Source organism: Anas platyrhynchos, chromosome 1, assembly GCF_047663525.1.
Source record: "Anas platyrhynchos isolate ZD024472 breed Pekin duck chromosome 1, IASCAAS_PekinDuck_T2T, whole genome shotgun sequence".
Taxonomy (NCBI): Eukaryota; Metazoa; Chordata; class Aves; order Anseriformes; family Anatidae; genus Anas; species Anas platyrhynchos.
The window spans coordinates 141,096,663-141,109,255 of NC_092587.1; the positions used below are offsets into that span (position 1 = coordinate 141,096,663).

Here is a 12,593-nt window from a genome sequence, read left to right on the forward strand (position 1 = left end):
AAACAATACCCTAAGACACTGAACTGATGCTGGGGATGTTCCAGATTGGATAGGCTTAGTCTGTTTAAACCTTGGGTTCTGTTTTCTCCTTGTCAACACCTAATTAACCTGTCTCCTTGCCAAACTTGGGAGAAAAAAGCCTGTGTAAAACTCAGTGTTCCTTCCATTTAATTGAAGGTTGGAAAGCTTCCATCATGTCATAAATGCTCAGGCACGAACTATGGTACTGACATGGAAAGCCCACGTGGAAATAATTTAAATAAAAAAAGGATCTGGGGGCATTGTGAAGATGTTGAAGACCAAAATAGCACTCTGAGTGTGCACACAGGTCATTTCTAAGTACAGTATATAACTATGTTCCTCTGCTTTTTCAGTCCCTCTGTGCTTCCCTCTACCTGTCCTAATGGGCTATGTTGTGTTGTGCTTTCTCCCCACAGCGTATATTCGATCCAATCAGATTATGGGCTGGGGAGAAAAAGCGATCGAAATACGATCAGTGGAAACTGGACACTTGGACGGTGTGTTCATGCACAAAAGGGCACAGAGACTCAAGTTCTTATGTGAACGCAACGACAAGGTATGAGCCACCCCCGGTCCCTGTTACGTGACAAGATGATAAACTGTACAGAGCTGTAATTGCACCGTAAATATCACGGGCGGTGAAGACAAATTGAAGCCTCTGCTGCTCTACCTGTTGAATTTCCCTCTCTCTTTCCTTTGCAGGTCTTCTTTGCCTCCGTGCGGTCAGGTGGAAGCAGTCAAGTCTATTTCATGACCCTTGGCAGGACTTCTCTTCTGAGCTGGTAGAAGCAGTGAGCTGTGGTGAGGGATTGCTGACATCCAGAGTCTGAGATCTTCATAACTCGGAATTATTTTCAACTGGAGTACAGACCTGCACTAATGCAGCAGCACTCTGTGTAAATGTGTGTGCAGGCATCACTGGTGTTAGGTTTCTTTTTGTTTTTCAACTGAGGCTGCAAGGCAGCTGGTGCTGTAAAGATATTGCCATCAGGTGCTACAAAGTCTTTGAGGTTTGGGATCATGCTAGAAAGCTACAGGTCTTTTTTTCCCTTCAGCTCCAGGATTCCTAGGCTTTGAAGGACTCTGTTTGTTAGTGTGGAAACAGAGGGGGAAAAAAAAAAGGAAAAATAAACACAGACTTATCATGAACATGCTGTTGAGTGGACAGGAGGCAGGCAAGAGAAGGTGAGAAGTGGTGTAGAGAGTCAGACTGGCTGAAACAGAGGGCAGATCTAGTCTATCTAGTAATGTTAACAATGTATTTAATTGACATTTCTTTTTTGTAATGTGACAATATGTGGACAAAGAGGAAGGTGCAGGTTTTAAGAAGTTAATATTTATAAAATGTGAAAGACACAGTGACTAGGATAACTTCTTCTTGGGGACAGGGAGGGTGGGAAGGGGTTGGGGTGGAATTCTTGATTATTTTTTTGTTTTGTTTCTGCAGTTTTATTTTGGCCTCGCCAATAACTTTTAGTCATTTTCTGTGTACCAGGTATTGCCTGAAACATGTGCAGATGATAAAAAAAAAAAGGAAAAAGGAAAAAAAAAAGAAAAAATCAACAACGAAAAATAAAGAAAAAAAAAACATTCATTTTCTATAATGATTCTGTGTTAGGCCAGAACTTGGTTATGTCACAGTATTAGCACTGCCTCAGTTAAAGGTTTAATTTTTGTTTAAACCTAGAAGTGCAACAACAGTTTTACCACAGTCTGCACTCGCAGAACTAAAAAAAAAAAAAAAAAGAAAAAAAAAAGAAATAAAATCCAAACTACATATGTTTATTTTTTGTGCCTACCTCATTGTTTTTAATGCATAAAATAAAAGAGGTGGTTTAGTTTATACGTTTTTAGATGAAAACCATTAATGTCTAATTTAATCTTAATACCAAAACTACCAGATCGAAAGGTTTCTGACTGTTATCGTGTAGCAAGTTTCAGCAGGAGGAGAGAGTGGTCCATTGGGGCAATAGTGGTAGCGTTATGGCAGTGAGACACTGATTAATGTAATTTGCTTACTAAATTTGGAAAGCAAGCATTTTTTGGAACCAATTTCATCCTTACTAGAAGTCCGAATTTAGCCTAAAACCGGAGGTTTCACTCTTCTAACACGTGGGCTTAGTAACAGGCAGGTAAAATAACTAGGCTAGTTCTATAAACTGTTAAATGTTGTAGGAAACGTTTTGGGGCGGTGATGTTTTTCTTTTTTAAGAATGCAATGCACTAAAACTCTTTTAAGAATGTAGTTAATACTGCTTATTCATAAAAAAACAGCGTATACCTGTGTTTAGATGTAAGATCCCAGCTCTGGCTTTTTTCTTTCTTTTTTTTTTTTTTTGTTTGTTTTGTTTTTAAGTCAGTTTTATTTTATGAATAAGTTCTGACATTTGTAATAAATGTCTTGAGAGTAATAATTTGTTTAATGGCTACATGTTCATTACTTGAGAAACCTTGAGTGTATAATAATCTGTTGGTGATGTAATAATGCACAGTGTCATGATTCAGCCATCTTTTTGTTTGGTTTTTACTTTTTTTTTTTTTAATTATTATTATTATTATTCCTTCGGTGGGGTACTTTGTTGACAGCTGCCTTAAGCTGTTCATTCAGTGAACAGGCTCTCAGTGTTTCACGGGCTTTGTCTTCTGCTGCGTTTAACTTTCCCTCACGGCGTGACAGGTAGGGCTTTTTAAACACGTCTTCTTCAGTCAGACTCGACCGTTCGAGTGACTGGTCGGTGGGCAGCCGAGAGCACGAGCTGTGCAGAGCTGAGACTCGACCGACCCTTCTTGTGGGATCCAATCCGACTGCTGTAAACCCTGCAAACCCAAGCAGCGCTTCTGCTGAAGACTCTCCTGTGAACATCACAGACAGTTTTGAGAGTGAGTGGTCAATGCATACCACAAGTGCATGTACACACACACACACAGACACGCTCACACACCCCACACACCAAAAGAATCAAAACTCAAGAAAGCCTTACATTTGCTGGCAGAGGAGGACCTAGAAATATTTTTTTTAACCGTATGACTTTTGGATAGCGTTGAAGGTGAAGGATGTGTTCTTTTCATGCCTGGCACGCTCAGCCAGAAGAACGATCAACTCTTTTTTTGTACTATAATGAACTAAAGGGGGACTTGGAGAAGCGACGTGGGTGTAATCACACAGCGGCCCCGTAGTGTAGCTTCCCGAAGCTGGTTTGATCAAATGCCAGTCTGCGTGATTTAATTCTTCCAGCGCTATGCGGTCCAAAATCAAGTTAGTCCTTGAAAGCCGATGCTATTCTCCCAGAGGAAGATGCTCCAGTACTGTAGGGATTCCCAGGTCACGGATACGTGCTGTTGAAGTTTGGAGGCTCCTGGGGGGGAAACTCCTCCGGGCTGGCTGCTCGCGCCGCAGCCTTCGCCTCCGCAGAAGTGCCAGGACAGCAACATGGCAAGGTAAAAACAGTATTACAAAACCACTACATATACAGACATCGAACTCTTCAAACAGTGCTTTTGTAAGCAAAGAAGAAAAGAAAAAGCTCCTAGATTTAGTTTTAAGCTTTAATAAGTAATAATTTTCTGTATCTTTAAGTCAAAGTAACCCTAACTTGTATGACTGCAGTGTTTTTATTTTTTATCTTATGCACATGTTATGTTGGAGAAAATGTTTACAAAAATGGTTTTGTTACACTAATGTGCATCACATATTTATGGTTTATTTGAAAGTGATTTTTGTGGGTTTTTTAGTTTTTCATAGTAGTAGTACACTTTTTGTGATTTATAACCCCAAACTCTGCTGATTATAAAGATGCTAAACAATAATACAAAATGACAAACTGCATTAAAATTACTAATCGTAGAGCTGCAAAGCAGACTGGTGACAAGTAAAACACTCAGCCTTTTTTTTGCAGTGCTATCTAACTTGTCTTCTGTGTATTATGGAAATTACTGTTTTTTCCCCGTTTTTCCTTAAATAAAGTCAAATTGACACCTATTGTATGTGGAAAGTATTTTGAGTACCTCCTGGCTGCAGAAGTCAAGCTGCATGATGCCTAGTAGCATGTATCATAAGAACACAAGCTTTATTGTCAAATCTCATAATTTTATAGACTTTGACAGTAAACATGGGCTAATTTTTAGGGCTTTTTTTGTTGTTTTTTTTGTACTCCAAGTCCTGTCTCCTGGTGCAGTTGCTCTTTTGAGAACTATGGTTTTCCTTTAAAAAGGAAAAAGAGAAGATCAGGAACGTTAGGAAGTGGCCAGTGGTTCAGAAGGAAGAAGTTGCCTCGAGGAGAGCCTGGGAGTGTTGTGAGTGTGCCCTCCCACCTCCGCCCAGACCTGATTTTTGGTGGCTGGGATTACTGTCTGCTAAGGGAGCACCCTGAGCCGGACTCTTGCATGGTATAAAAGCACTGCTCCAACAAAAATCAAGGCTTTCCAAGTCCTAGGCCATGAGCACTGAGCAGGTTTGATACAAGGCCGCTGTTTGCACTGGCGGGGTTCTCCTCGGCTCTTGCACGTGTGTTTCCACCATGGGCTGTGCCTGTTTTCTTCAGTGGAGATAAGCAGTAGACGTTTCCTTCCGAACGGGCTGGTCTCTGCAGGAGGAGGAGGAAGCGTGTGTTCCCGGCCTCCTGCCTTCTCACTTTCATCTTCAGAAGGCAAGGGCTGAAACATGTGTCGGGGTTTTGCGTGCTTCCTACAGACAAGGGTATCTGAAATCCTTGAGCCCCGCAGCTTTCTGCCCCTGCAAGTACCAGATACCGAGGGTGTCTGAACTTGGAAAGCTAACGGGGCCGGGAAAATGCTTGTCCAGCTGCTGCTGCAGGCAGTAGTAGTGCGGAGGCCCTCAGTGAGCTCCTTGTGAGGGCAGGAGGGAGGAACAGAGGGCAGAAAAGAATAGCAGGCAAAAAAAAAAAAGTGCATATTTAAAACTGACAGATGCAATAGTAATTAACAGCTGCAGTTGTCAGACCAGAGAAAGAAGTAATCGGACATCAAAAGGAGCCCTTTTATTTATTTATTTATTTATTTTTATTTTACAAAGCTTTTAAACATACAAGTGGAAATATGAGTAATGAAAAGTAAAGAACACTTAAACATGAGATTAAAGTTTTAAACGCTGCAAATTAGAAGAGAGAGGAGAAGCAGCCTCTTTTTTTTGTTGCTTTGCTGAAAGACATGATAGAGAAATAGGATTGTGTGGGACCGTAATGAATGGGGAAAGCTGAGTGTTGTGGGCTGCCTATTGTGCAGAGAGCTTGTTCGTCAGCTTGTGTCTGTGCCATTGTCTGGGAGTACTGTAAAATTAAAAAAATAAAGTGAATGTTGGAGGAGAAACAACTGCAAATGGAAGAGGAGAGCCTGTGGGAGAGCACACTGCATTCAACGCGGGACTGTGCCGCATGAAAATGGTCAAAGGCAACAAATTTGCTGATAGCAGGGCGAATACATTTCCACTGTAGCCCAGTTCCCTGTTACCCTGAGTCTGTAGCAGCTCAGCCCAGAGCTGTTTGTGTCCCCCAGGCACCTCCCCGCATCGCTGGAGAAGTACCGGCACTGCCTCGTGGTGCTGTGCAGCACGGCTTTCCCTCTCCCCTAAACCACGCGCAGCCCAGCAGAGAAGCGATGCTGGGATGCTGTGAGAAGGGCATTTGAGACACATGCCTGGTAGCCAGGATCTCAGCTGCACGTGGTGGGCATCCCTGGCCTGCTGGGACGCCGTGGGGCATCGAGGGATGGAAGCTCAAAGAGCCGCGGGTGTGTGCGGAGCGGCTGTGCAAATTGCAGCTCTGCTCCAAGGGGGGCAAATTCGCTGCTGACTGCCAGCACCCAGCTGTTGGCCTGTTTCTAACCCGTTAAAGCAGGAAAGGCTGGAAAAAAATGTCATATTGAGATTTTTCTCCTTTAAAAAATAAAATCAGTGTGGTATTGTGCTGCTCAGACAGGTACGGCAAGGCAGGTTCCCGTGTCAGTGTGAACTGCCGTGGAAATTACAGGATGGGGGAAGCAAAGACCATCAGGCACCTGCAGTCGCTTCATTTGCACTTCGTGATCGTCTGGCTCCATGCAGCGTCTGCTCCCATAAAGGGTAAAAACTGCTCTAGAAATACCGAAATACCGACAGCCTCCCTCCTCCTCTTTTATCTCTCTGGTTTATCCCGCTCTTGTTCTAGGCAATACTAAACTGGGGAGAGAAGGAGAGAGGAGGGTGTTTTGTTGTCTAAGAAAATACATCCCTGACTCAATAAAAATGTGCTCAGTCCAGTTGAGGAAGTTACACTTTTTTTTTTTTTTTCTTTTTCCCCAGTTGTTAAATTATAGCAGGAAATTGAGTTTAACATTTTATTCTCAGGCTCTGCTGGTTCTGCGGGGCAAACCCGCAGCATGGGAAAGTGAGATTGCTTTGTACCAACTGCTGCACACAGCTCAAATGCTACTTGCCCTCCGTGTGAAGCTGTTATTGCACAACCCCGTGTTTGTCATTAGACGCAATTTGTCCATTTAAAGGCAGCGTCACACCCCGATTTTATTTTAATATTTGCATTTCCGAAGTAATTTTGTCTATACTGTGTTAGCCATGGGAAAAAAAAAAAAAAAAAAAAAAAAAAAAGTGCTTTTTTTGGCTGTGAAAAAGCCATTGGAGTGAGGGGATTATAAAATACTGTTTGCCTAGGCTTTTGTCACAGAGAGGTTTCAGGCAATTTTCAGCAGAGCCCCGTCGGTATAGTTAGCAAGACTCTGGTTTTATGAACAGGCGAAGTTGAAAGAGAGACGAGAGCAAATTACGTGCTTGGGATCTTTTAGTGAGCTGGGGATAGAGGAAGAAAACGGAGGTTTTGGTATGAAATCTTTCACCTCAGCCGTTGAACCCACTTAGCCCCTTTGGATGGCACAATGGCAGGATGCAGGGAAGGTGCACCTTCAGCCCTTCTGGAGCTCCTGGTCCAGACAGGACCAACAGGTTCCTCTGCTGAAGGTCCCCTTGAATTCTGCATTAGCTCGTGTTTCTTTAACTGTAGCTTGTAAAATGCCTTCTGTGATTTTATTTTATTTTATTTATTTTATTTTATTTTATTTTATTTTATTTTATTTTATTTTATTTTATTATTTATTTTATTTTATTTTATTTTATTTTATTTTATTTTATTTTATTTTATTTTATTTTATTATTTTATTTTATTTTATTTTATTTTATTTTATTTTATTTTATTTTATTTTATTTTATTTTATTTTATTATTTTTTAAAGGTCCAATCTCATACAGTTCCTCTATTTTAATGCTTAAAATGCAGACTCCACAGAGTAAGTGGCTGACAGAGCTGGGGCAGTGTGAGCCCAGAAGCTCTGACCTACAAGCTGACTCCCTGGACTTCATTAAGACCCAAACCTACCTAAATCAAACCACAAGAACTTCTGGAAAATCCACGTGGAAATTTTCTCAATGCTTTGGTAATAAAATTAACTGAAAGATAAGAGGAGAGCACGAACCGGCACAGAACATTAAAATGCAAAGTATGTAATTACAGACTCACAGTTGTAATGATTCTAATGGATATCAGAGACGAGTATAAAAGGAGAATAAATTATTTCAGGCCATAAAGAATCAGTTATGGGTAATTAAGCTGCAATTATCATTACTGTGCTGCTATGATAGTTTTTTTTTTTTTTAAACTAATTTTTCTAAAATGGAATAATGCAAGTTAAGCATGAATTCATCTATTGTCTGCCATTCAAATAAAAACATATTTTTCCAGTGTTTTTCAAAATGTGCCAGTGGAAAGAATCTCAGTTTTCCACTAGCAAAACCACAATTATTATATTTTTTTTTTCAAATGAAGCGATGTATTTCACATCACACAGCTGTCCATACAGCTAAATAAAAACATCATACGATGGGTGAGCAATTGGCTAACGGGCAGGGCCCAAAGGGTTATGGTGAATGGGGCTGCGTCAGGCTGGCGGGCGGTCACCAGTGGGGTCCCTCAAGGCTCCATTTTAGGGCCGGTACTTTTCAATATTTTTATAAACGATCTGGATGTAGGAATAGAAGGCATTTTGAGCAAGTTTGCTGATGACACCAAACTTGGAGGAGTTGTGGACTCGAATGAGGGTGGAAAGGCCTTGCAGAGGGATCTGGATAGGTTGGAGAGCTGGGCGATCGCCAACCGCATGAAGTTCAATAAGAGCAAGTGCCGGGTCCTGCACCTGGGACGGGGAAACCCTGGCTGCACATACAGACTGGGCGATGAGACGCTGGAGAGCAGCCTAGAAGAGAGGGATCTGGGGGTCGTGGTAGACAGCAAGTTGAATATGAGCCAGCAGTGTGCCCTGGCAGCCAGGAGGGCCAACCGTGTCCTGGGGTGCATCAAGCACGGCATCGCTAGCAGGTCGAGGGAGGTGATTATCCCACTCTACTCTGCGCTGGTGCGGCCTCACCTCGAGTACTGTGTGCAGTTCTGGGCACCACAGTATAAAAAGGACATGAAACTGTTGGAGAGTGTCCAGAGGAGGGCTACGAAGATGGTGAAAGGCCTGGAGGGGAAGACGTATGAGGAACGGCTGAGGGCACTGGGCCTGTTCAGCCTGGAGAAGAGGAGGCTGAGGGGAGACCTCATCGCAGTCTACAACTTCCTCGTAAGGGGGTGTCGAGAGGCAGGAGACCTTTTCTCCATTAACACCAGCGACAGGACCCGCGGGAACGGAGTTAAGCTGAGGCAGGGGAAGTTTAGGCTTGACATCAGGAAGGGGTTCTTCACAGAGAGAGTGGTTGCACACTGGAACAGGCTCCCCAGGGAAGTGGTCACTGCACCGAGCCTGACTGAATTTAAGAAGAGATTGGACTGTGCACTTAGTCACATGGTCTGAACTTTTGGGTAGACCTGTGCGGTGTCAAGAGTTGGACTTGATGATCCTTAAGGGTCCCTTACAACTCAGGATATTCTATGATTCTATGATTCTATGATTCTATAAAGCCATGCCTGCCGTCAACAACATTGACCAGCAATGCGCTCCAATGCAGCTCTTCACATGCTTAAGATTAAGTTATTTTGTAAAATGGTAATTCAGGACTTTAATTCAGAGCAAGGACAACACAGTTTAGAGTGGCAAACAGCATCCTTGGTTCAATCTATGGTGCTCAGATGGGTAAGCCTGGAAATCAGCTGCTGATGAATTCCGGTTTGCAGTATTGAGATGAGAAGTCCTTGATGGCAATCAGCCTTAAAAGCCCCTTTGTAAAGCATGGTAGGTGACCAGCAGACTCGTGAGCATCTCCCCAGGAGCCAGGCATGGTGTGCAAAGGGGCAGTGGTTCTGCTGGTGGACTCAGAGACCTGGGATGGCCGTGGCCTGCAAAGGATGAGCCGGTGAGGCAGTGGGACATCTGCTCTTCTTCTTGAGGCACTGAGTGCTTCACAGCTGGTGAGTAACTCCCTACTGGTACCAAATTACAAACCCAGAAGTTACACAAAACCCAACAGAAGTTAACTTTCCCTATATTGCACCGCAACCAGAGCAAAAGGGCAAGGGGATGAATTCTAGGTTTGCTCTTAGCATTCTCTCTATGGATGCCTCAGAATAGTTAGTGCTACTTGTAGAGGGATTCCTCTGGATGCCTAAAACCTGGATGCCCTTTAACATCCTGGCTGGCTTTTTGCTGCTGCAGAGCGTTGGGATTCTCAGGACAATGAGGTGTCCCAGGTGCCATGGCCATCGGGAAGGGAACTGGAGGCTGGTGTTAGGTACCTAAATCCCGTCACACGTTTTAACGCGTTTGTTGTGACGTCGGAGTCTTCAGTGTAGGGCTTGCCTGTTGCGTGTTTTTGAGTGCCTCCTTGCGTAACACAGCCAGTTGATGCTGTAACACAACTCTTTAAAAAAAAAAAAAAAAAGTATGTTGACAGTGCTAAAAATTGAAAAACACCAGGCTTTAGTATACCAAACTTAACCCAGACACCTTTTACTACTGTTGAGCATTTAATTACACGTACAGACTTTTCTTGAAGTGCCATGCTCACTCAACAGATGGTCCTCATGGGAGGGAGAAGTGCTCAAAAGCTCTTCATCCTCGTTAATTAGTTCTGGAGCCTTGTGTATATCGCACTTGGTGTCATCCAAAGTGCTCCTTTTCTCATACATTGTATCGACTCGATATGGTTCCCAAATCCTAATGAGCCTCTCTACATTTTGTTGTTGTGTTATGGTTCTGATATAAGAACTGCAGCAATGTTTTGTCTGGCTGGCCAGAGCTTCCACTCATGAGGTGCTCCTCGCCTCGCTGCCTGCCCCAGGTGAGCAGCTCCTGGTTACCTCCAGGCCACAGCACCCACAGGGTTCAGCTGCAGACTTCCAGACACACATGTTTTGGGTAGGTGTTCACTAGAATCACATTCACTAGAAGTGATGTTTCTTGTCACAACGGAGATTTGGGCCTCTTCAAGTGCACTATGCACAAGGGGAGAACAAGTCCTTTGAGTTTAACCAGCCACATCTCCAACTGGCCGAGGGAAAAAGAGAGCTTGCAGTAGGTGGCTGTTAATTAAAGAGGAGATAAGCTGGGTATTTCCTAAGCAAAAACAAGTTCCCAGTCAAACAAAGAGATATTCAGCCTGAAAAGGAGGAAAAACACTGGTTGTGCTGTGCTATAAACCCTGTGTCTTCAGTGGGTCCCTGATTTCTGGTGTCTGTTTCTCAAGCTTGTCTTTGGAAGATGATTTATTGTCGTGCCTTTAACAATGTGTCTTCTGCCTAAAAGTGCATACAGTGATCTTGTTTTTGTGAAGACAGCATGAAATCGATTTTTTCACGCATTCCCCTTGGCAGGAAACTTTTCCCCTTGCAGTATGGGGTCTTTTAAAGAGAGATTCATTGCACCACTTCACTGGGAGGTGGGCACCAGCCCCAGGCTGCAGCATATGGGGAAAAGGAATAGATTCCCTCTGCTCCTTGTTGCACATGTGCATGTGGCTGTAAATCAAGTGGGGCGTTATTCAGCACAGTTGTTCACGCATTCACAGAGACTGCCTCACAATTGTGTTTCCTAACTGAGACCAATCCAATATATTGCTCCCCTGGGATCCGTTTGCAGCTTGGATTCATTGCAGCAGAACATTTATTCCTAAAAGACCAGTCAGAGTAGATGGTCTAGAGCATGACTAGCAGTTCAAACTTTCCCTCGTGTTTTCCAGCCAGAAGCATTGCCTGGAAGCGAAACCCGTCAATCTGGAATCTGCAGAAACATATGGATGTAGCATTAACTGGAACAAATCTGGAAATTTCTGCTCCTCTCTAGAGTCAGTCACATTCCAGGTACCTCAGGACAATGAAAGTTAATTCAGATAAATTGTGAGGAAGTAGGCAATGAAGAGCTGGTACCCTTCTACTGGTAGGGGTAGGCGAAGAGCCCATCCCCTGCTCTGATTTTTGTGCCTCCCTCCAAGCCCACGATGCAGCAAGGGATCACACTGCAATTACTTCTAAATCAGCCTGCGAGCTCCTGTTGGCACCGAGACAAATGAGCAGACAGCCCCACAACCATCCCCGTGCCCGGGATCCGCTGACTTCTGCTCCCACGGGATGGACAAACCTTCACCAGGCCCTGCAGATGGGGATGCCCAGCCATCAGCAAGCACACCTGGGCCTTTGCTGGCCATCCCTGTGAGGGAATTAAAGTGCTTCGTGTTTTGGTTGCCTCCTTACGTGGCACTGCCACCATGGGTGCGCTCAGTGCCCCGAGGCCCCTGTTCCCCCTTGGAGCGCAGCCACAGAGAATCGGAAGAGGAGAGTGTGGTCATGAAAACAGCCAAAGTGCAGTTGTTGATCCCTTATTTCTATAAATAGGCTACCCTTTTGGTTTCGGTTTTATTTCTAGTTGTGGGGAAAGGACCACATTCTCATTTCCATTACCAAAATGGCTGCCTTCAAGGTCTCCTTCCCCTTCCTTTGTGATAACAGCAGTGCATGGAGGAAGACATGATTTCCCGGTGGCTGGGAGATGTTTGCATGGTGAGACCAAAGAAATGAAAGCTTAAGTTCTTCTCCAGACATTTGTAGGGAAAGGAATAGAGACTTTGGGGACTGCAGGCTGGCTGAGCTGTGTCTGGATGCTGCCCATGGCTGTGCCCCTCAGCCTGAGGGTTCTGGTGAAGCTGGTGAGGCTGCCCAAAGCCCCATCCAACCCAGTCCTGAACATCTCCAGGGATGGGGCATCCACGGCTTCTCTGGGCAGCCTGTGCCAGGGCCTCACCAACTTCTGTCCTTCCTTAATTTATTTGTCTCCAGAGTTCTTGTGCCATTTGAGCATGAGTGTGCCTGAAAGAGCAGCTATCTGACTTCTGTTTCTGTCCAAAGCAGTGTTTGTTTTGCAATGCAATGGGCTGAAGCAATACTCTGGAGGTTTTTCAGTGAATGCAGCTTTCTCTCCTTCTAGCAAAAGTGCAGCTGTGTGGTAGTGGGATTGCATTTCTGCACTACAGTGTGTAATTGGGCTTATTCCAGTGACAACTGTCCTGAGATAAGATGACACTCCATCTATTAATGAAGCAGCTTTGGGCTAATATGGAAATTTGTTCAAATGACAGGATTTGCA

At 44.0% G+C, this 12,593-nt stretch overlaps 1 protein-coding gene across 10 annotated transcripts in view; it reads left to right on the top strand.

Moving 5' to 3' along the window:
* The window catches only part of MAP4K4 (mitogen-activated protein kinase kinase kinase kinase 4), a 133,746-nt gene extending 131,959 nt beyond the window's left edge, over positions 1–1,787 (top strand). For all 10 annotated transcript variants that reach the window (XM_027445809.3, XM_072031164.1, XM_038173234.2 and 7 more), the window contains 2 exons: positions 438–577; positions 724–1,787. In XM_027445809.3, coding sequence (XP_027301610.1) covers positions 438–577; positions 724–807 — 224 coding nt within the window. In that variant the 3' untranslated portion in view covers positions 808–1,787. The remainder of the gene's footprint in view (positions 1–437; positions 578–723) is intronic.
* The last annotated feature ends 10,806 nt before the right edge of the window (positions 1,788–12,593 follow it).